The following is a 24,670-nucleotide window of genomic DNA, read 5'->3' on the forward strand; positions in this document are numbered from 1 at the left end:
GAAACAAATTATTCGGAAGCAATATTATTCATGTTTTTATTGAGTGGGACGTTTATTTCTTATTTTCACTGAAAAATAGGGTTTCTTCTCGTTTCCACTACAGTTTGTAATCAAAATGTTGGCCCCAACTGATTATTCTGAACAGAGGTTCAATCGTGTGCTTAAAGAGGTGATTGGTCATTGATTAATACCCACCCATCAAGCAATCAACCAATCAGTTCATCGTAAAAAGAGTTGCAATATAAATTGGTTACCTTTGATTCTGGTCATAGACACTAATATCCGCCTATCAGTTGTTAGTGTCTACGGTTCCTGAACAGTTCTCTGAACAAATGCGCAGGTACTGATGATAGATATGGTTTTATTACACACGCAGTTTCCTGAACCGCCAGCTGTTAACGGAGTTTAGGTAACATGGCGTCCTGTGCTGTCCATTTTATTAACACAAGCCTGTCCGCTCCCTGGTTATATTATAGACAGATTCTCAGGCCACTGAATCTGGACAGCAGAGTGCTGGGGAGGTGACTTCACAGACGGGGAGCCGACTGGCGGACGCTACCCCTATTACTGGCCGCAAAGGCCGACGATCCAAGGTATACTCCCATCCCCCAGTTACCGTACTTGCCGCGCCTGCCTTCAACTTGTACATGCATGCTGCTGATGGTGCGCCTGCGCATGCGCCTGCTTGATTTGTTGCCTATTGCATATTCATGAAGGTCAAAACTGTATTATTTATTTCTTCCCCAGAAAATTATTCTTCGCATGTTTAAACAACTTGTATTCTTCGCGTGTATTTAAAAAAAAACTTTTTTTCTGCAGTGTGCATGCTGTGCTGTTTGTCGCCAAGATATAAATGGAAAAATAATCGTATTTTTGTGTGTGTTCAGCTTTTTTCTTATGCATATTATTCATCTGTGTATTGAACGTAGTGCATGCATTATTTTGACGCCATTGAATATGACTATCAGAATATTTTGATATTTTGAATAGAATGGTTTTGGGGGATAGTTTTGGCCATTGCGATTATCCACTTCTTTGCGCAGTATACTCCATGGAAATATTTTTTTCTGCTCTTTTATATGTATTTATATCTTGCATGTTCTCTTTTCCTGGCTAGAACTTTTCACCGAAAAAACAGCAACTGATGAATATATACATCTGCTTGTTTTCAATACTTCATTTATTTTCGTTACATTTTGTCCTTGTCTTGACTTATTCCCCATCCCCATCCAACACCCCTCATGAAAATACTGATTCTTACCCTTCATGGACAAATCAATCTAATTACACTTAATTCCAGTGCTCACTAACCACAGGTGGAATGTTCCCGTTCAATCCAACACCGTTATTTTGTTCTGGGTCTGTATAAAGGGTGGCTTTATTGTACTTTTTAATTTTTTTTATATTTGTCTTTACAAAAATGGTTTTTATTTTCATTGGATTTGTTTCGTTGCTGATTTTCGTTTTTGTTTTATTTCAACAAAGATAGATCTGTTGCGCGTAATAATTATTAATGAAAAAAAAGGGTATGGTGGGTATGTAATTCCAAAGTAGCGCAGCTAGGTGATTCTCCTTTCTTTTTTCTTCTTTCGTCCTTCGTTCCTTAGTTCATTTCTTTTATTCTCTCTTTCTTTGCACTTTCTTCTCTCTCTTTTTTTTATTCTTTGTTTCTGTGTTTATTTCTTTTTACTCTTTCCTTTCCCAAATCTTTTATGTTTTCTTTTCTTTTCTTTTTTCCCCCCTTTCTTCCTGTTATTCCTTCTTTTTTTTCTTCTCTTTTCTGTTGAAATAGTATTTCCCTTTTTCGCGGGCTAGTAACTGCTACTTTTCCGTTTCTATCTCTGTCTCTGTGTCTGTCAGTCTCTGTCTCTCTGTCCCTTTCTCTTTGTCCTTTATGACATCCAGTGAAATTATCTCCATGGTTTTTTTCTCCCCAAGAAATTCTCCCGATATTTGTATTTACACACATGACTTATCAAGTTATATACTCGTTTGTCATTACTGAGCCGGTTGGTGATGTAGTAAGCGGTATTGTTGATACAACATACATATGTGAAAAATAGGGTCGTGTCATATGTATTTTGTCAAGCATTCTTTTAGCCTGTGAGACAAGGTGTTTTTTTTTTGTTTGTTTTGTTTTGTTTTTTTAATTTCTGGCATACATGAATCGAGTTTTGACGTCTGCTCATGCTATGCTTTCTGCCGTTTGATTGCTTGGGAAAATGATTCCATTATTCATGTATTTATTGGATATGCTAATTTTCAATGTTTCGATCTGTGCGCTTGAATGGATTTTTGCCTGCGTGCTGAAACTGAAGTAGGGATTGTGTGTAGGCTGAATGCTTGCATGGTATATTTAGCCAACTGCGTGAAACATACATGAAAACGATACTGTTTCACTGTGCATTCTTTTTCACGGTTCTTCCAGAGTACTGTTCTTTTCTTATGCAGGGCCATCTATATTGCCAGGGCTTGATTTTAAAAGAAAAAAAAAAAAAAAAAAAGTTCTTGCTCATCTGTTACCTTCGTTTAAAAAGGTTTTATCTTGTCCTCTTGTCTTGTCTCGTTTCTGTGGTTCCTTTCTTGCTCTCTCCTTTCTTAACACCCCCCCCCCCCCCACTCCCCTCATCAATGTATGTGGACATACAGAAGCGATTCAGTTCAATCATTGTGAGTGAAATTTCATGTAACTATGTGGTTTCTTACTCTTTTGTTGTTGTTGTTGTTGTTTTTCTCGGCGACAAAGACCTATAAAGCAACAGACCCGCTCTGGCAAATAGAAAAAAAAACTATGTAACGAAACCTACTGAAACTATGGGTTGTGAAATAACTCACTTTGATGAGAAGTGTCGACTGCTCTGTTTGAGAAAAAGCGTTGAACAAGTGTTCATGATGATAATGATGATGCGTTTTATCGCCATTAAAAAAAGTGTATTTTATGTGTGTGTTATAATTATTTTATTGTACGTCTTAAAGAAATCTTTCATTCATTTTATCGTATTTATTTTGATGTACTTTTTAGCAGTAATACGTTCTCGACTAAACTCCTCGGAGGGTAGGGTATGGGGCTGGGGGGGAGAGAGATTCCTACGAGGAATAGCTCGGCACACTGTGACGGGAAAATGTCTGTCCAAGATGGTTCTCATCAAGACTGTAAAGTAGGGGTAAAAACAAACAAACAAACAAACAAAACGCTATGTTTACCAGCTATATAATGTACAGCGTGCAAGCTCGTGTTACATGTGGTCTGCTCTCACTTCCTGGTAGAGTTTGTAATGTTTCTGTTGGGCTTCTCTTTGACGTATTCTTAATCGTTTTCTTGCTTTTTTATTTACCCACCAGTGGACAATGTTTTATTTGATACAAAGGAAAAATGGTGTGTATTTTCTGGCAGTTAAACTGTTTTTACTTACATGTTGCTTTTTTCTGAACGCGTTTAGGTGTTTGATGAGATGGTGTGGAAATGTTGGTTTTATCCTTTGTTAGAGAACTCCGAATATTCCATAGACTGACAAAGAAAAACTATCTGAAAGTGTATGTGTTGTCATTAGATCTAGACTATGGACGATTATGACTGAAACTGTCAAACAAATAATCAATTGCTGACGGTTTCTTCAAGACCACAGTTCACTAATGCATGTGGCTTTGCATTGCTATAGGCCTGTATTTTTCTTTCACAATTGTTTTAATGGACATTTATATTCTTAGCGATTCATGCCCATCTTCTGTTTTCTGTGCGTTACTTTTAGTCACGAGGAAGACTTGTACGTATGTTCAAATGAGTGGTGTTGTTGTTGTTTTTCACATTACGCAGTATGACACATTTCCCAACACTTATAGGTACCAGGGCACAGTCTTAAAATGAGCTGAAGTAAAATGAAACGAAATGAAATAAAAAAAACAACAACCTGTAAATGATAAAAGAAATAAAATGCTGTGAAATGTATTTTTTTAATCGGGCCTGTAGCTGTTATTACGCTAAGCTTATCACGAGTTGACGTATGCTTAGTCTTTAGTGAAGGACCATTATTGGCAAACTAGGAGGCAAGATTACACAAGCTCTTAGTGCTGCAGCCTTGGGGGTTAGTTGGCCTTTGGAAACCATCCCAACGCCGACTGTCCTAAAACCCTCTTGGCCGAGAGAGTGGGGACGTAAATTGGGCAAGACACTCTCCACTGTCATAAAAATTCTAGCCCAGATACTCTGGGCAGCAGTTGCCTCCTCTGCTGTTCTGATGGTCATAGTCGGACACGGCTATCATACAGAATGCTTTAGATATGAATATTGAAAACAATACATAGAAGACAATAAAACTGTACAAAAAGTACTTTTATCAAGTTATTTAATCAGAAAGTGCACTTTTGGCGCCGTCACATTACCATCACACGTGTGTCCTGAAAGGCTTGGGTGCAGCAATTTGAGTGCGCATGTACTCATCCACGTTTCTCATTTGTGTTTATTTACATCGTGATGTCAGCTTGCAATGTTAACAACGGCTCACGTTTGTGTCTGTTTTTGCCTGGCATGTTGTATGTGTGTCTGTCTCTCTATGTGTCTTGGTGTCTGTCTCTGTCCGTCCGTCTTTCTGGCTCTATCTTACACTGTGTCTCTCCTACTTTCCCTCCCAGTCTCTCCCTTCTTCTCTCTCTTTAAATGCGTGTGTAAAAACCTGCGCTGTCTTATGTACGTGCCTTTGCGTATCTATGTATGTATGTCTGTATATCTGTGTGTATGTATGTTATACTGTATTATCTATCTATCTATCTATGTGTCTATCTATCTATCTCTCTCTCTCTCTCTCTCTCTCTCTATATATATATATATATATATATATATATATATACACTCTCTGTGTGTGTGTGTGTGTGTGTGTGTGTGTGTGTGTTACATTGACATTCAGTTTCTCCCCACCCCTTACACATCCCTATATTTGTGCAGCCAGGAACACGACAGGAGTTATATTTGGAATAGTTGGGATATTTCCATTTTGCCTGTTGTTTTTTCCCCCAGTACACAGTCTTCTCGTCTTCATCACCCCTTCCTCTCCATTTTCATCTGATTGTGTCATGAATTTGAACAATGTACTTTTTTTTGTAGTCGGAATAATGTGATGTGTATCTGGATGGATGATGTTTACAAGTGTATTATTTAGAATATAATTCATTGCCCTTCTCACATATTTTGGAGTGACTGCTGCGTGTGTTAGAAGACTAACGGATTTCTACTAAATACATCAGTACCTATAGAGCAGTGTGTGTTTGTGAAGAGATTGGGGGTGGGGGCAGTTGTGTGTGGGTTTGTGTGGACTAACACTTTTAGGATAATTATGTGCTTGAAGATTTCCTTGGTATTCATTTATTTTCTTCAATTCATAGGAGTGTGTGTGTGTGTGTGTGTGTGTGTGTGTGTGTGTGTGTGTGTGTGTGTGTGTGTGTAGGTGCGTGCGTGCATCCTTCAGAAATAGCTACGACATAAATTCAGACGATGATGATATGATCACCGTGATAATATATATGATGCTGAATGGTAATGAAACTAAGTTAGTCTGTAGCATCCAGCAATGATCAAGACTAATCAGTGAGCCAGTTTATACATCAGTCAACAAACGTGGAAAAGGATAATTGATAGGATTGAGAATTGTTATCCTCTCTTGGAATGGCGTGACCTTCCAAGGTATCAGCAGTGTTAAGTCATGGAGTTGTGGTGTTTGTTTTATTGTCTGTTTTCCCACTTGTGGGAAACATCGCTAAGAACGTTTTCTAATTGTAATCCATTTAGATTTGTTTTGAACGAGAAAAGGAAGTGAAGACAGATAGCTCTGGATATCTGAATCGTAAGCTCAGGGAAGTAGGTTGATAATTGTAATAAAGATAAGATGGACATATATATATATATATATATATATATATATATATATATAGAGAGAGAGAGAGAGAGAGAGAGAGAGAGAGAGATTGGGATGGAGGTGGAGAGAAAAGTAGAAATGGACGTAGTATCACTGTGCTTAATTAAAGCGATACATTGATGAATGGATGAACATACTTATGTTTATGATTTTTGTTCATATCTATGTAGACATACGGATGGACAAATACATAAACGCATAGATGTGGTTAATAGATAGAAATGTGTTTACATAGGCACAGGCAGATGAGCAAAATGTATTTAGTTAGATACGGGAACATTGACAGATAAAGATAGGTGTACAGATATACACACAGGCGTGTAGCACTACACAAAAACGCACTCTAAAAAAAAAAAGTCAAAACAAAGCGTGCGCGTGCGCGCGAACACACAGACAGAGACACACACAGACACACATGCAAAAAACAAATTACCCCCCCACACCCACCACCACTAACCTCCATCTTCCGCCTCCTGTCTCTCTCTCTCTCTCTCTCTCTCTCTCTCTCACACACACACACACACACACACCATAACAGAATACTCCTCCCGCACCCCCCCCCACCCCCCCGCACCACCCCACTCCCCACACCCCTTCCATCCCCCGCACACACACACACACACACACACACAGACACAACGCACACAAACACACACACACACACACACACACACACACACACACACACACACACACACACACACACACACACACACACACACACACACACACAAACCGTACCGATTGAATGAAATTAACTCATTCTATACAACATACCCACCCCCACCAAAAAAAACCCACAGGCTACGGGACGCTCGCAGCCGTCTCGTGACGACAAGAACGAGTTCCTGCACGCGCTGGGCCAGTCGGCGGCCGGTCAGCCCACGGTGCCCATGTTGTACTTCTACAAGTACGTGCTGAAGCACGGCGAGGAGGACGGCATGCCCCAGCTGGACAAAGACCTCTTCTTCTACATCGAGGTGCAGAAGTTCAAGGTGAGAGGGAAGGGAGAGAGGTGGAGCAGAATGAGGTGTAGAAGTTCAAGGGGAGAGGGAAAGGAGTCATCTTCTTCTACAAAGAGTGGGAAGGGAGTCCTCTTCATCTACAAAGAGTGGGAAGGGAGTCCTCTTCTTCTACATGGAGGTGCTGAAGTTCAAGGTGAGAGGGAAGGGAGTCCTCTTCTTCTGCACAGAGTGGGAAGGGAGAGGGAATGGAGTCCTCTTCTTCTACAAAGAGTGGGAAGGGAGTCCTCTTCTTCTACAAAGAGAGGGAAGGGGGAGGGAAGGGAGTCCTCTTCTTCTACAAAGAGTGGGAAGGGAGTCGTCTTCTTCTACAGCGAGGTGCAGGAGTTCAAGGTGAGAGGGAAGGGAGAGAGGTGGAGCAGAACGCTCATATCAGTCTCTGCAGAGTGGCACTTCAAGGACTGGGCAAAAAACAACAAGAAAAAACACGAAGCAGTGGATAATCGCCAAAAATATGTTGTTGTTTTTTAAGAGGAAAAGAAGAAAAAAGGGATGTCTGGAACCCACAGACCTCTTTGAACCGTCAGTGGAATGAAACCACTCGACAAACGAAATTACGGAACTGTCGCTTGTGTGTAGGGTATATGTTCTTGACGTTGCGGTGTCGTTATCTTAATTTATTCCACTATTCATTTATCAGGAAGCATGATACTCAGTTTCAGTGATGCAATGTTTGTCTGTCATGTAGTTGATGGACAGCGTTGTTTTATTGTTGTTGTTTTGTTTTTACAGGATTGCAGCCATGCGTTTTCGGATGAAGAGATGATGAAGCGAAAGGTGCAGTCCATTGTGGACTGTTTTCTGGACTCGGTGTACTCTCCCACTCTGCAGGTGAGTGAAGACTTTTCTTCTCCTCCTCCTCTCTTCAGCTGGACACCTTCATCTTGTTGAAGATCAAACAGTCAAACATGTTCTTACAGGGAATCCACTTGCCACTTTTTCAACGCTGATGTCTGTTCACCTGCTTGAAGTCGAAGTCTCATCTTTTCGTTACATTTTTTTTTATCCTTCTTTCTTTCAACATTTCTTTCTCTCTTTCTTTCTTTATGTCTTTCTTTCTCTCAGTTTTTCGTGGGCTGCAGTTCCCATGCTCAGTGGTATTTACGACAGTGCTTTTTACGTGTTTGACCGTTATTACCTCAGCAAAAGCAGCAGTACTCTGTTTTCAGGGGTGTGCATTCTGGGGTTGTTCGTGTTTTCATTACCTACCGAGCGCTGACAGGGGTTTCGGGATTTTTAACGTGCATATTGGGTCTTCTGCTTGTGTATACACACAAAGAGGGTTAATACATCAGCAAGTCTACTTATATGTTGACATGGGAGATCGGAAAAACAAAAAGATTCCCACCATTATCCACCTGGCGCCCATAATGGGATGAATCTTCGAACCCAGGACCATCGGGTTGAAAGTCCGACGCTGTAACCATTCGGCTATCTCTTCCGTCTTTCATAGTACTTTTTGACGGATGCTGTTGGTAGAGAAGGAAGGAGGGTGTGTGGGCAGAAGAGTGGAAAGGGCTGTTTCCTTTTCTATGTCTCATGCAGCTTTGCTTCCATATCGAAGTCATTCTTTGGCAGAACCTTTGTCAGGAATAACTCTCACATTGCCTGAAGTTCTTTTACGTACGGCAACTACATACAGGTCTACTCACGAGGCCTCGACTTACCGCCTCATCGTAAAGACTAGCATACCGCCGCTCGGGATCTAGCGGTGGGGTGGGAGGGTAATAGAAACCCCATACCTTGTTTGAATCGAACTCGTTGCCTTCCACTCCCAGTCAGGCGCTTTATCCACTGAGCCAGCTGCTGTCCACGTGCTTTGCAGATAGAGTTTTCTTTTTTTCGGATCTGCAACATTTTGTTTTGCGTCTGTGTTCCGTTCATCCCTTAACTATTGTTGCACCTTGGTGAAATAAGGTCAGCATGCATGAATCTGAAGTACAATTATTACCATTTGTGTACTTTTAATTGATATCATTGATTTTTCTGAACGAAAGTAATGCAGTCCCAAGAGAGGAAGTCCAGATGATGAGAATGGTGACAGACATCGTGGTCTGTAAGGTCAATTTTATCGCAGTGAGACGACAGCCGTCAGTGACGTGCTTACTTTTACTCGTCAGTGGCAGTCAACGGTTTCATCTTTACCGTAAAGTTCCACAGAAACTCGCTGCTCACCTTCTCCCCATATGTGACCCTCAGGTGGACATCACCAGCGAGATGCACACCAAAACGGTGAAGGCTGCCCTCAGTGACGAGCTTACTCGTCAGCGGCAGTCAAGGGGTTAATCTTTACCGCAAAGCTCCACAGAAAACTCGTTCCTCACCTTCTCCCCAATGTCACCCACAGGTGGACTTCAGTGACGAGCTTACTCGTCAGCGGCAGTTAAAGGGTGAATCTATACCGTAAAACTCCACAGAAACTCGTTCCTCACCTTCTCCCCACTGTCACCCCTCAGGTGGACATCACCAGCGAAATGCACACCAAGACGATGAAGGCTGCCCAGCGGTACCTGGGCGGAAAGGACGTGACGCCCTCGCTGTTCGACGAGGCGCAGTTCTACGTCTTCAAGGAGCTGCTGCCGTATTGGGCAGGCTTCAGGAAGTCCCGGGGCATCCCCGATCAACCCAAGAAACGGCCAGGTGAGACAGAGCAATTGGCGTGATATTTTCTTTTTCTAGGTGCGTGAGATGTATATTTGGTCAGGGTGGAATTTTTAGGTTCTTTCTCTTAGCCTTTGTAGGACAGATGATTCAGAAGAGTGGTCGGATATTTCTTTCCAGGTGAGACAGAGCAGTTGGTGTGATCCTTGTTTTTTCCCAGGTGCATGAGATGTATGTTTGGTTGGGATGGGATTTTAGGTTATTTCTCCTAGCCGTTGTCCAGGTAGGACAGAGGATTCGGAAGAGTGGTCGGACATTCAATTCCAAATGAGATGGATGAATGGGAGCAGTTGTAGGGTCTTGTTTTCAAGGTGAGTTGAGTGATTAGGAGTGGTTGTAATGTCTTATTTCTCAGGTAAGACTGGTGTTAAGGAACAGTTCCAGGATCTTATTTACCAGTTGAGATGGTTGATTAAGATCCACTGTAGGATCCAGATCACATGGAACGGTTTTTTTCCCTTGTACACAAGGTTATATTTCGTTTTAATTTTCACATTTCATAACATCAGTATGATTCAACATTCACCGAGCAAACATTTTGGTACATCAATGAATATCTCAAGAATCATCAACTTGCGGAGTTACAAGGGTGTCCTTTTAACGGTCAGATGGAAAGTTGGAAGAGATTGCACGATGCACAGCAGAAAGTTGATGTTTCTGGACCAAGCTACATTATTATCCATGCATAACCTGTCTTGTACTGACAACACATTTGAACACGAACTTACGTAGTCCCGCTCTTAAGCGGGTGGTCCAAGCATGGTGGTGATGATGTTTGGTTCTGACAGTGACCAAGTACGAGAAAATGCTGAAGAAGAGACTGGAGACCATCGAGAACTATGAGATTCCTTCCAAAGACTTCATCCTGCCGCAGATTCCAGAAGGGGCTGTTCCCTCTTACACCATCTCTCTGGCTGATGGTGTCAAGTACAGGGTATGTGCCCGTTTGTTTGCTTGCTTGTGCTGTTTTTGTTCTTGCGTTCGTTCTCTGTGCACCTGACGAAATCAGAAATCTCTGTCACCGTCTGTCTGTCTCTGTATCACGCTGTCTGTCTGTCTGTCTTTGTCTCTCTGTTTTTATGTCGCTCTGTCTGTCTCTTTCTCTGTCTGTCTCTGTCTCTGTCTGTCTCTGTCTCTGCCCGTCTCTCTTTGAACTCTCATCGTCTTGCACTGTCAGTATGTTTATTGTTGTAGTTATTGAAGTTTTTGTGTGTGTGCAAGTGTGTACGTGCGTGTGTTCAAGCGTGTGTGTGTGTGTGTGTGTGTGTGTGTGTGTGTGTGTGTGTGTGTGCATTTGTATGTGTGTGTGTGTGTGTGTGTGTGTGTGTGTGTGTGTGTACATTTATGTGAGAGAGAGAGAGAGATATTAGGTACAGTTGTAATGTCTTTGCCTCTTTTTGGATGGACAACAATAAATTTGATGTTAAAAGCCTCTGTAAGTTATGCAGATATGTTGTTTTACGTTGTTAGGAAAATCCAGGTTAATTTGAAATGTTTTTTTTCCCTTGATACGTAAACATATGCGGTTATGTAAATTCCATGTATATCTTTCCATGCATGTTTTTGTCATTACATAAAACAAATCTTTTTTTTTACTTAATAGTTATACTTATATGGTTAACATAAACTTTCCCTGCAATTTTGTTTATATATCATTAATTTGTCAAAGAACTGTGCATGTAGTTTATTTTACGTACTAACTTTCAAAGATCTGTTTTTTTTTTTCCTGAACTGCGAATATGTTAACTTAAAAAATAAATTATGCACAGTCACCATTACATCCTTTGAATTTGGGTATCACACATGACGGAGATGGAAGATATAGTTTTTAATGATATTCTGATATTCTGAAGTATGGATTGAAATCTAGTTCGGTGTCTATCACCCTGGGAACTTGTCAGGTGCATGTATTGATCATATATGCAACGTGGACTGTGGTTGGTATTGGGTACCACAAGCATGACCCAGGGCAACCTCAAGACCCCAGTGTCGTTTTCAGCCCCTCTCGGCGCAGGCGCAGTCAATGTCTGCCCGTCTGTCCACGCGCAGCGGAAGTGTAGATCAGTTTATCATGTGACCCTGGGGCAGTAAGTGGATTGGCTGAGATTGGTGCTAGAGAGATGGTGGCTACCAAAAAGAGCTAATAGTTTGTGTCCCTCCTTCAGGCGTTGGAATGTACACACACCCCCGTGTGAGGTCTGCGGGTTGATTAACTATTTGTTTCCCACGTGTTATGTCCCTGCTTGTGGCAGAGGCCACTATACAGATACATTTGTACACACATATACGTAGTTACGCTAGAGATGCTCACGCGTGTGTGTGGACCCGTCTACTGTATGCTTGAACTGGTTTGCCATTGACAGGAATCTGGTGTATCTTCGTTTGAATAATGGCATTGAATTGCTTTTGAAGAAATTAGTTCGTGCTGTGTCTGGCCAGCGTTGTCAGAAGTCCTATCTTGTGTGCTAACAGCGAGTTATTCTCTGGTGGTGGCTGTTAAAAAAAACAACCAACAACAACAACATTAATGAGTGCCTATGCGGCTGTGTATGGTAATCTTACACAGTTGTAAACAGTCCTTTGTATTTGATCTCTGTATATATTCATGTATTCATCACATGCATATTTTGAGAACTAATGTCGTTTTTTACTCCCACGTTCACATAAGTTTTTATTTTATTTTATATATATTTTTACCTAATCACAGAAACAGACCGACAGTCTGCGTGACAAAAGCGTTACACTTTAAAATAGTTGATTTACTTCTCTCCCACTCCCCCCACTCTCCCTACAACAGCATGAATATTATATATATATATATATAATATTATATATCATATGTGTGTGTTTGTGTGCGTGTATGTGCGTGCGCGCACGCACGCGTGTTTGTGTATCGATTTGAAGTTATGCGCCTCTTGTTACAAAACAGCCACTTGAGTGACAGACGTTAACTGGGTTTCGTTGGATTTAAAATAATAGTTTCTTGTTGCAAAACAACCGATTCACTTACATAGGTTAACCGTGTTCTATTTCGATGTTTTCTTTCGCCCATGTCCCCAAAAAAGGAGGAGCAGGTAAGTGTTCTGGCTTTTGGCTTCCATCAGAACACACTTGACTGCAGAGCTGGCCAACTCTTGCCCATGTATTCGCATGAACACAAACACGTTTTGTGAATGAAAGTCTCATATGTATCGACGATTTCTGCTTGGAAAACTTTGTGTTACCGATGCTCTGTTTGCTTCACTCTCCTGTTTTTTTTTGTTTGTTGTTATCATGCATCTTTGGGTATGTGAGTACAGACTGAGAGCATATGAGTGGGAGATTTACAGTGTAAACTGTAATGCATGCAACACGTATGTTATAATATAGCTCGTGTAGTTTTGTTTTTATTATTCGACAGCATGATGTACTTCGTTTAAACTATTCGTCAAAGTGTGTAATGATTATCTATATATCATGATGGTTGCGTTACTCAGCATTCTGCTCGTCTAGCTTAGTTTCAAGTGGCTGCTGGACTGACTTATAATAGATAGCTTTCGTATACTGGCTTGATGTTTAGCTTTTTAAACTAACCTGCTAGGTTCTAGCTGTTAGACATTCCCGGACTTTTTCCATTGAGAATTATGTTATTTATTTGCTTATTTATTTATCCATTTATTTATTTATTTATTTTTTTATCTATGTATTTATCACTTTGATTATTTATTTATTTATTTATTTATTTATTCCGATTTACTTTAAAAATACTTTTTTTTTCTTATATATGTCCTCTTTATTTTGTGAATGACATGATTATTTCTCTTACGATATATGATTTGTTTATTCTTATTATTCATTGGTTTATATCTTGATTGATTTGTTTACTTGTTTGAATGTACAGCGATGAATGATTTTCGCTGTGGAGAAAAACGAAACGTGTTGGACGAAAAAGAAAACTGCTACAAAAAAAAAAAAAAAAAAAAAAAAAAAAAATCTGTACCTGTACTGCGTTGCCTGGTATTTCTGATGTGGTCCTGTCATCTGCTCGTACTGCGTTTTACTGCGTTGAGTTGTGTTGCTAGAACATAGTTATTGTCCCAGTGAAAGTCGCCGTGTCCCCGTACAGGGAGAGCATGTCGCCATGTGTCTTGTTGTAGCAACGTCCGCTTCTAGCTCCTTATATTTTGCGAGTGTTTCTCCATTCCACAACAGATTTGTCTCATGTTAGACACCCCCCCCCCCCTCCCTTTAGACTGATGCTAGAACTGATGTACATTGAACATACATAGGCTTCACAAAAAGTTAAGGACCACTTCATAAAACAGGAATGTTTGTATGAAATGTTTAAAAAAAAAAAATTCGAGATACCATTTAAATTATGCAAGGCTGCCTATAATGGTCTCTACCACTGGCCTTTTGTAGAACACACAAACGGTTGTTTCAAGCACACGTGTTCAGTGAACAGTTTGAAAAATGGATGTATCAGTCGCAAAATTTTACAATTATTCGGTGTATAACCAATGTAATTCGGTGTTTGAACGATAAAAGTAGGTTTTCATTGTAAAATAAAGAAAAGAAAAAGCACCTTTGCTTATGAAAGGTGCTCACTGCATACACCGCTGTTTATCGAAAATTCAGCATGACTTCCAAACAGAAAACTGTGCAAGTTCTTAAGTGGTCTATATTTTTTTGTGATCCCTGTATATTTTTCATTATTCGCTTGAGATGCTAAGGGATCGGCGCAGTGGTTTCGCCGGTCGTTTGCGATGAGTGAAAGTGCTCGGATTGAAGTTATGTAAACTGCATGCAGCCTCCAGCCATGTGTTCGCGCAAATGCCGGTGGATTTGAATGTACGCAGTCTTTGTTCAATTCCTCGCTTATTGGCATGCATGATGACTGCTTTCTTTAGTGTTGGTTAGTTTTTATTGTTTTGAACCAGACTCGTGCATGTGTGTGTGTGTGTGTGTGTGTGTGTGTGTGTGTGTGTGTGTGTGTGTGAGCGCGTGTGCGTGTGTGGGTGCGTGCGTGCGTGCGTGTGTGCGCGCGCGCGCGCGCGCGCGCGCGTGTGTGTGTGTGTGTGTGTGTAGCTTTAGGCGCAGCTTCCGTATTTGTATTTTGAAGTTGATGTATAGACAATATTTTGCTGTTGAATAGTGTTAATGTTGTCACAGTTGAGGACTTCTCAGCATATGAACTAATGAAAAAATAATGTCATTGTTACTAACAACAAACTCAGCAACAATAAAAACAACAGATAATAAAAAATAATTATTGTGACAATAATGATAATTATATTGCTATTTAAACCGCTGTTGCTACAACTGCTACACCAGTACTACTGCTAACCTTAATGTTAATGATGATTATGATTATAATAATAAGAATAACTTAAAATTAACAAGAACAGATTCTTCTTTTGCTTCATGCTGTATCAGTCAGAGGCAGTGTGTATGACTGTATGTATTGTAAATCGATGTAAATTCTTACATTCTACCCCGATTTCACATTGTGATGTTGTAGACTGTGTGTTTTATTGAACGCTAATGTCATGCCTGCTTGGTGCAGATGTACGTATTTTTAACACAGATTGCACGTCTGTTGTTTTTCGTGTGTGTGTGTGTGTGTGTGTGTGTGTGTGTGTGTGTGTGTGTGTGCTTGCGTGCGTACGTGTGTGTGTGTTTGTGTGTGTGTAGGGCGTGATTTCCGTTTCATAACTTAAGAAAATGTTTTCGTTTAAAAGTAACGGATTTTGCTGAAAGAAAAGAAATGGTATACCTGCTCTTTTTCCTTCTCTTGTCTTCGGCTGACATTCTGACTTCAAGGGATCACGAAGTGTAAGTGTAGAGGCTTAGAGGCAGTCATTATTATTTCATTTTTTGTTTTGTTTTTAGTTAATTTTAGACTTTTTAAATTTTTGCATGAACAACACAGAATAAACCTATCAGTATATATATATATATATCTACAATTGATTAATCATTGGAGTTATGAAGCATTGTACAAAAACCTGTTTAACTAATAGTAACGAAAGAACATAAAGACTAACATCTGGAGAAAAAGAAACACACACGCATACACACACACACACACACACACACACACACACACACACACACACACACACACACGCACGCACGCACGCACGCACGCACGCACGCGCGTGCGCGCGCGCATAGATTTTTTTTTTTTTGGTTCTCGAGACAGGAGTATGTTTTTGTATTTTTTTTTATGGATTTCTGTATTATTTAACTCCATATATTTATCGCAATACCAGTTTGAATTAAACAATATGAAGTTAAACCAACTATTGTGTGTTTCTATTAGATATTTGGTTTTAAATATCTTATTTGATATATTGAATTGTGGCATTTTTTTCTGTCATTTTGCATTTAATGACATATAATTCATTAAGGAGCCAAAATGAAGTATGATATTATTTTGAATTGATCTAGAATGGGTATAGTTTCCCACGATTACTATTGTTTCATCTATCAAGAAGAAAGAAGATTTGCTTTTACATCATTTGTTGCTTGCTCCCAGAAAATGTTTGCATGCGATATCTCCAAAATGTATGTGTGGTGACCCTAGCATTAAGGCTAAAATTTAGTGAGCATGTTGTTCGTGTTTCAGACTATTATCAAATTCATTACGGACCAGGTATTGTTCTAATGTCAAGTGCATATGCTTTAGTAACCTGACAGTTGAGCATATAATTTTTGACTGTAGCTTGATGAAGCCTTATGTACACGAAAGTGTGTCTTCACAAGTGACTGAGAACGTTGATGTTTTTGACTTTTTGCATTCATTATCAGTTGTTTCGCTCGTCAGTTTAACGACTTTCTTTTACGAAGTCCTTTAAGTAATTTCCTGTAATTGTATTTAGAATTTTTTTCCTTTTTTTTCAAATTTCACCCACATTTGACCCGCATTTGCCCAGTTTCCCCCAACCCTCCATTCATTCACATCTCCCACCCCTTCTAACCGATAATACTCAAATGTATTCATAAATACTTTAACAAAATGTCTTCAGTCACCGATATGTGTGACGGGACATTAAACAAAATTCCTCCTCCTTGTTCGTGTTGAATCCTATACACAACTATAGACAATAGCACAACATTGATGGTTAATATCGCATGTACCCGTATCCCGTGTATTTGAGCTGAAATAGTTTTTTAAAGATTTTATTTCCTGTGTATTCTGCATGCATCATTCTGATAGTTTCGTGACAATTAATTTTTTTTTTACACTCGGTTCATCATTTCACTCAGTACAAGATTTTGCTGTCATCTTCCTTAAGCGTATGATATAATATAACCTTACACCCTTCATAACGATGTATATATATTTTTTTAATCTATTATTTATTCACCTTTTTTTTCTCAAGGCTTAAGCGCGTTGGGTTACGCTGCTGGTCAGGCATCTGCTTGGCAGATGTGGTGTAGCGTATATGGATTTGTCCGAACGCAGTGACGCCTCCTTGAGCTACTGAAACTGAAACTGAAACTATGTATAATGGGTGATATTTCTGATTTACGGTTATTTTCAAAACACATAATTTCATTCAGTATGTCAAAAGGGTGTACCTTTTTTCTTCTATTTGATAGCCGCTGTATATCTCAATAACATCGACAAATCAGTACACGTCAAGTATCTTCCAGTTATCCTTGTACAGATCTGCAGTATGAGAAGCATGCTTTTGTATCTGTTCACTTTTTCCTTCGTAAACTAGTATTCTTTTACATTTTTTCCCCATTCGACATACATATTCTGCCAGGCTTTTGTTATATTGAGTTTGAAGTTCCCATCATACATTTTTCAAGGACTAAATCATAAAATGAATTCATGAAGATGTTGATGACGATGACGATAATGGTGATGATCATAGTGATGATGACCACCATGATAATCATGGTGATGAGGATGATGACAATATGAAAAGTTGACAACAGTTATAATTCCTTCTTTTTTTCGTGCTGCATATTGTGGCAGGTTTGTTTTGTCAAGCACAAAAGTTTTCTGGGTGTGCACATATGTATTGGTATATATTGTATTTCAAACATCCAAATGACAGCAACGAATCTCTTATTCGACATTCGCTCTGAGAGAGAGAGAGAGAGAGAGAGAGAGAGAGAGAGAGAGAGAGAGAGAGAGAGTGCGTGCGTGCGTGCGTGTGTGTGTGTGTGTGTGTGTGTGTGTGTGTGTGTGTGTGTGTGTGTGTGTGTGTGTGTGTGTGTGTGTGTGTGTGTGTGTGTGTGTGTTAGAGTTTGAGTTAGTGTTAGAATTGATGTGTCTCAGTTCTACAAAATCCCCGTTTGTTCATTTAAAAGCGATGGATATAATTGGAAGAAATGACATACATGCTCTTTGTTTTTCTTCTTTCATCTTCGGCTGACTTTTTGTCTGCCAACCAGGAATCTTTGAGCGTGAGTGTAGAGACTTAGAGGCAGACCAGCTGTATAGTCTGTATACATTGTTTTGTTAATTTAAACAGTTTTATTGTCATTCACTTTTGCATGAACAACACGATTTGTTTTTAATCAAGCATGTTCGTTTGTTCATTTTTTGCACGAACAATGCCGTTTGTTCATTTTTTGCACGAACAATACAGAATATCGGCTTATATGTGTAAGTTATATACATGTACAAATTTCCTAACCGAATTAATCAAGAATCAATGCCATGTATTACATTGTATTGTTTCGTTGTATAAATCAATTTAACGCTAGTAAGCAAAGAACAAAAGACAACAACACTTAGCACAAAAAAGAAGAAAAACACATACTTACAATGCAAAGAAAAAACCCAAAGAAGCGAGCGCACACACATTCAGGCACGCACACACACACACGTTTGAAAAACTAGTTGATGCATTGAATTCAGGTCGCCTATATTCCTCCTCTTTTCTTTATTGATATATAATATTGCATGAAGCAAAATGAAGTCTATCAATTTATCAGACATCTAGATAGAAGTAGTCCCTGTATTCTGTTTGTACTTATTAATGAAATCAGTATACGTAAAGTAACGCTTTCGTTCTTGTATGTAAATGTAAAAAATGCAATGTGAAAAGCATGTTAATGTATCCATTTATTTTGCCTTCTTTAAATGTTATTAACAGTATCTTTATCGTTAAAGAAACATCGGTTCTCTCAGCATTTCCGCTGAGTTTGTGGGCTCAGTTGTTTGTTGTTTTCTTTCAAAGAGTAGTTTATACCATTGAAATATTATGTCTTTCTAAAACAGTTCATCTTCATCTGGACTTATCAAACACTCTGAGCCAAATGTATTTAATTTCTTTTATGTGTGGTTAGACTAGTAAGAGAACTGACTGCAATTTTATGACTTGTGTTTTTAACTTTTCTGATCCTATTTTGAAATCCTCTTCTGATCCTATTTTAAAATCGTACCAAAAGCATTTCAGATTTGACGTCTAGTGGTTCTTTCATTTGTTCTTTATCGTGCCACCATCTTGTTTATTGGTTCTTTTTTTAAATATTTTATTTCACATAAACATTGAGCAAAGAACATACAAAATGCATGTAATCCTTCCAAAAAATTGTTGGTGGTTTTTTTTGATAAACGTGTCCATAAATATGTGATTTTTTTTTTAGAGGATTGAGGACATCAGAACTGGTATTCTTTCTCATTGTGTTAAAAATTCTGTGTAGAACTGTTTTATTTTCACATATTTCTTAATGTTATTCTTCTTTACGTAGTCAGTAATATCAGCAGTGATATATTAAAACTCTGAGGATTCCGTTCCATTACAACTGTGACATATGCTTTTTTGTTGATAGTTTTTTTTCCGTATCTTAGCCAGAAAGCGACTGCTGTTTTCACATTTCATATCTGATTGTTTCTTTAAAATAATTTGTTCTCATACTGTGCTATTTTGTGTTTGTCCCGGTTCATGAAAATACCTTTGGTGTTTTGTTTTCTCTTGTATTTGCCAAACGTTTAGTCTGTATACTTTGTAATGGTAATTGTTTTTAATTTTTAAGTTTTGGTCATGCGTATGTCTTGAATTTCTCATTTCGTTCTTATTTTGTTTTTGTTTTTCTTTCCCATCTTCTTCGCCGTTTCGCCAGAATTCCCCCAACACTGTCCCAGTTTAATACTTCTGTAGCACACTAAGCGCCTGTAGTCTACGGGAAACTATCAGGTCATCATAAGGCCACACGTCAGAGGAGACCCTGCCCTACAAACGAGTCATTTTGGTGGTGTGTGTTCTGGTGGTGACTGTTCCGAATCACCATACACAGGACACCACTTACTAACCTCCTCCCGCTCCCACACCCCTGAAGATGACTACTGAGTGAGAGCTTTGTCATCTCCCTTCGGACGAAAGTCCTCAAGGAATCTGCCGGCACCGAAGACTTTGACGCGATTTCGCCATTGGCGTGGAATATGAGGGGAAACTGAGGTCACAATGAGAGCAGGGCATAAAGGCTGAAGAATTTGAAACAAGTTTATGTATTTTTGATGATGGGTGACTTCCTTGGCTTTTTATATTCCGTGTTATCATGACCTCTAGCTTAAAGAAAATGGTGACACATGATTTTTATGTCTACAGTTAGCAGTGATGCTTGTGTTCTTGTTTCGCAGTCGTATGCACGTCCAGTGCGTTATATTTGGCTGTGAACACATTCGTGAATGTAGTATTATTGTTTTCCATTACAAACAGGATGGTAAGTTATGTCAGTGTTCGTCGTTGCTTTTGTAAGTGTTAGGAGCTTCAAGTTCATTTTTCAAAAGCATGAGGTTTCGTTGTGTTCAGGCAATCTCTTGCATTCAAATATTTGTTGCGGAACGTGTTCACTACAATATGCAGGGTAATAATGTTACCGTGTGTTCATTTGTGCACGTAATTAGTCTTTCTGTTTGGTTTTATTAGCCTTTGTCTTAGGTCTGTGTAGCTGATGTTTGAGGATTTTTGTCCTCCTACTTTTGTGCGCACACACACATTCATACTCGCATACACATGCATGCCCTCCACACACACACACACACACACACACACACACTCACTCACTCTCTCTCTCTCTCCGTCCCTCCCTCTCGCTGTCTTTCTCTCCCTCCCTTTTTACCTCCCTCTCTCTCCCCCCTTTCTCTCTCCTTTTTCCCTCTATCTCTGTCTCCCTCTTTTCCTCTCTCTGTCTCTTTCCCTCTGACTCTTCCCCCCTCTCTTCCTCCCTCTCTCTTTCTCCCTCCCCTCTCTCTCCCCCCCTCCCTCCCCCTCCATCGTTGTACCCCCCAGGCACTGATCCCTCTGTATGATGTTTCCAACAGGAGATGACGGAGAGTGCCGGCCCCACCCCTCTGCCCGACACGCGGGACCGCGGCAGTCGGCTCACCGTGGCGCCCAGTGTGGAGAACATGTCCAGAAAGGGCCGCAGGACGTCCGTCGCCAAGGAAACTCTGGTCACCAGGTGATAGTCCACTCCACCCACCCACCCACCCCAACCCACACACCCCCAACCCACTCCAGCTCACGACACAGTGATTAATGAATTCACTGCCCCGTTGGCTGTAAAAGGCTGTGGTACCTTTATCCTTTCACACCCAGTCCGTCCACCCCATCTCACCCCCACCAAATCTGCCTTTGACACCCACTTCCCCACCCCACCCCACCCCACCAGATCTACCCCTTGAAGTCATGAGAACAGACGCCGCCTTCCCAAGCCTTCCAAAGGAACACTTGATGGATCATTGTGTTCGGTTGTGTGTGACTGGTGAAAGATGTTCAAACAATGACCGACACGACACTGCTGGTTTCTCTTGATTTAATCAAACAGTATTTTATTTGGAACATGTCTCGTTTCTCTTATTATTATTATTATTTTTTTTTTTTATTGGTGTTGGCCAGTGACTAGCTGTGACGTACTGTTACCGCGTTTACATCTTTTTAATACGATGTCTCGAAACTGCTTTGAAGAACTGTGTATAGTTGGTGATTCCCTTCCTTGTTATAAACGTTATGATAACCGTTGATATCGTTTGTTTGTTCGTTTTTTTTTGTTTTTTTTTTGTTTTTTTTTTATTCTTTAGATGTTGTTTTTTTTAGTTAGATAGTCTGCGCGTTTCTTCTTTTTTTTCTATTTCTTTATCCTCTCGTCTGTCCCAGCAGCAAAGGGGACTGCATGGAACATGATGCCATTAACATAAGTACGAGGGCATTATGGTACCTTAATTTCGTTTCGAAGGTCTCCAGAACTGGGGAACATTCCACACGTAAAAGATTGCTCCGTCTTGTTGTTTTTGTTTGTTTTTTTCTTTCCTATATTCGATTGTCGAACATTAGTGGTCCCGTTTCGGTGTGGCAGAGCAGTCTCCAGATGAATGTTTTTTTTCCTGTAATAGCGCTGGGGGGTATCCTCAAAGAGCATTATTCGTAAAGTCGTGAATATAATGAGTTGGTCTCGTAGAAGATCACGGTTATTCTGTCTGACGCAAGCTTGTGATTTATGTTTGATTTTTTTTTCCTGATATGTGGAACATTTGTATTTTTCAATTTTTTGCATTTTGACCATAATGCTGCCCCAGATTGTTGCTTTTTTTATACTATGGATGTGAATGGTTCATAATCATCTAGTACTTTGAAAACACATTGTTGGTGAAGTGTACTGGTCGTCCGAAAGATTATATACTTGTGATTTCACACACACACACACACACACACACACACACACACACACACACACACACACACACACACACACACCGAGGGAAGCAGCTTTGGTAACCTTTCACATATGTTCCTCAGGCACAGTGGCATTCAGGGGGAGCCAGTGGGAAGAGAAGAAGGGAGATAAATCAGCTGTCTGGAGGGACGATGTGCCACGTTGTTATCTAAAGTAAATTCGAGTTATATGACAACATCTTGGGTTCTTCCCGAGAAGAAGTGAAGTTTGAAAAAAGCAAACCACGATCGTATAGCCAACATATTCCTTGCTTGTTTTCAGCCATCTCTATGAATGTTCGATTCCTTGCATGTTTTGCGTAAGTAGTTTGGGGGACTCCCATACCCCAGACGTGTTTTGCTGTTCTTGTGATCCCGTCCGTGGCTGCTACGTAATATTTTATTCATCACATATTCATATTGTATTCGTGTACTGATGCTTAGTCAGTGTATCTATGCAGACCATAATACGGCTTCATAAACCCAATATATGTGCATGGAATAAATTCTACGGCATTATTTATAATAATCATTTTCCTTCAGCATTATCCACATGGGCCTAAAGCGTTAAATGCTGTTTCTAACTGCTGATGTACAGTACCATTGTATTGTTAAGTATCATTAATATGTGAATCCTTTCCACTGCGAATGCACAAAATGCTTTCTTTAACTCCTTGCTTGTATACGGATTTTATTTTGTGTGTTTGAGAAGGGAATAAAAAGCTTACCTGTGATAATATCGAGTGAAGCAGATTAAATTTTGTTTTTTTTCCAACATATGTTGTTTGGATAGATTTGTGCGGATGATACAATTGTGTGTGTGTGTGTGTGCGCGCGCGCGCTCGCGTGCACACATAAGCCACTGAGTGTAGTACCACCTGTTTGACATACTCGAAGGTCTGGCGTGTTTTATTGTGCCGTTTTGTAAAATTGAAATTAACAGTTCAGAACACATGCAGGTCGGTATCGTTTACAAACGGAGACAGACAGACAGTCAAAAAGAGACAGAGGACTCGGAGCCGTTATAACTTGAGGAAAAAAATAAATCAGGCAGGGCATGTTGCTATAATCTCCCCATACTATTCCTGTGAGTGTAAGATGCACATGCGTGCACGCACGCGCGCACACACACACACACACACACTTTTTTTTTTTCATCTGTGATAGATATCCGTATCACTGTTGGTTTCCCACATGTCCCTTCTCTGAGCTGCCATTTTATGAATCATTTCTATTTTCTTCTGCGTCGCCCCATGTATGTTTTTCCCCCTATCTGTTCCCATACCTTTTTCTGAACTGTCCAAATATATGTAATATACAGATACGTATATACTGAGAGCCGTCCCCTTTTCTGATCCGTCCACATACATATTTTTATTTCCTATGCCATGCCCATGTGTGTGTTTTTTTCTGACGCATCCTTTTTTGTTGGGCTGTCCCCATTTTTCATGATCTGTCCACATTTTTTCACCTGAGCTATCTCAGATTTTCTTTTCTGAGCCATCCCTTTTAGTCTGAGCGTCCCAGCACTATTTTCTGAGCCATCCCCTTTTTCGTTGAGCGTCCCTACACTATTAAATTTTTATTGCCATTCCTTTTTTCTGAGCGTCCCTGTACTAGTTTCTGAGCCATTCCTTTTTTCTGAGCGTCCCTGTACTAGTTTCTGAGCCATTCCTTTTTTCTGAGCGTCCCTGTACTAGTTTCTGAGCCATTCCCTTTTTTCTTAGCGTCCCTATACTATTTTCTGAGCCATTGCCTTTTTTTGTTGTTGAGCGTCCCTGTACTATTATCTGAGCCATTCCATTTTTTTTAGCGTTCCTACACTTTTCTGGGCCATTAATTTTTTTCTGAGCGTCCCTAAACTATTTTCTGAGCCATCATCTTCTTTTCTGAGTGTCCCTACACTATTTTCTGAGCCATCCCTTTTTTTGAGCGTCACTATTTTCTGAGCCACTCATATTTTCTGAGCCATTTCCTTTTTCTGAGCGTCCATACATTTTCTGAGCCATTCCTTTTTTTTCCTCAGAGCCAGTCCTATATATCACAAATGACAATAAAATCATGTGAGCTCGATCCTATACCAGCCTCTGTCTTTTCCCATTGTTTCACAGCTTCTCCACACAATCACCAATATTGTCAACTCCTCCCTTCTCACTGGAACGTTTCCATCCACTTTCAAAACTGCAATTGTTTGGTTTCTTCTGAAGAAACCCAAACTTGATGCAAACATTTTGAAAAAAAATTATCAACCAGTTTCTAACCTTCCTTTCCTGTCCAAACTCCTTGAAAAAGCTGTCGTGAAGCAGCTTAACAACCACCTTTGTTTCAACAATCTCCTCCACCCTTTTCAGTCTGCCTATTGTGCTGACCACTCTTTATGCATACCCAGGTTCAAACACTCCACTGTTGGACGCCGTTC

At 40.0% G+C, this 24,670-nt stretch overlaps 1 protein-coding gene across 1 annotated transcript in view; it reads left to right on the top strand.

Annotated features, from left to right (window-relative positions):
• LOC143295827 (uncharacterized) overlaps nt 1-22,988 on the top strand; it is a 93,862-nt gene extending 70,874 nt beyond the window's left edge. Inside the window, 6 exon segments of the mRNA XM_076607469.1 lie at nt 477-593; nt 6,710-6,901; nt 7,661-7,759; nt 9,385-9,568; nt 10,378-10,523; nt 20,862-22,988. Of these exon segments, the coding sequence (XP_076463584.1) occupies nt 477-593; nt 6,710-6,901; nt 7,661-7,759; nt 9,385-9,568; nt 10,378-10,523; nt 20,862-21,005 (882 nt within the window). The 3' untranslated portion in view covers nt 21,006-22,988.
• Nucleotides 22,989-24,670: the final 1,682 nt, after the last annotated feature.

The sequence above is a fragment of the Babylonia areolata genome, chromosome 21 (assembly GCF_041734735.1).
Source record: "Babylonia areolata isolate BAREFJ2019XMU chromosome 21, ASM4173473v1, whole genome shotgun sequence".
Lineage (NCBI taxonomy): Eukaryota > Metazoa > Mollusca > Gastropoda > Neogastropoda > Buccinidae > Babylonia > Babylonia areolata.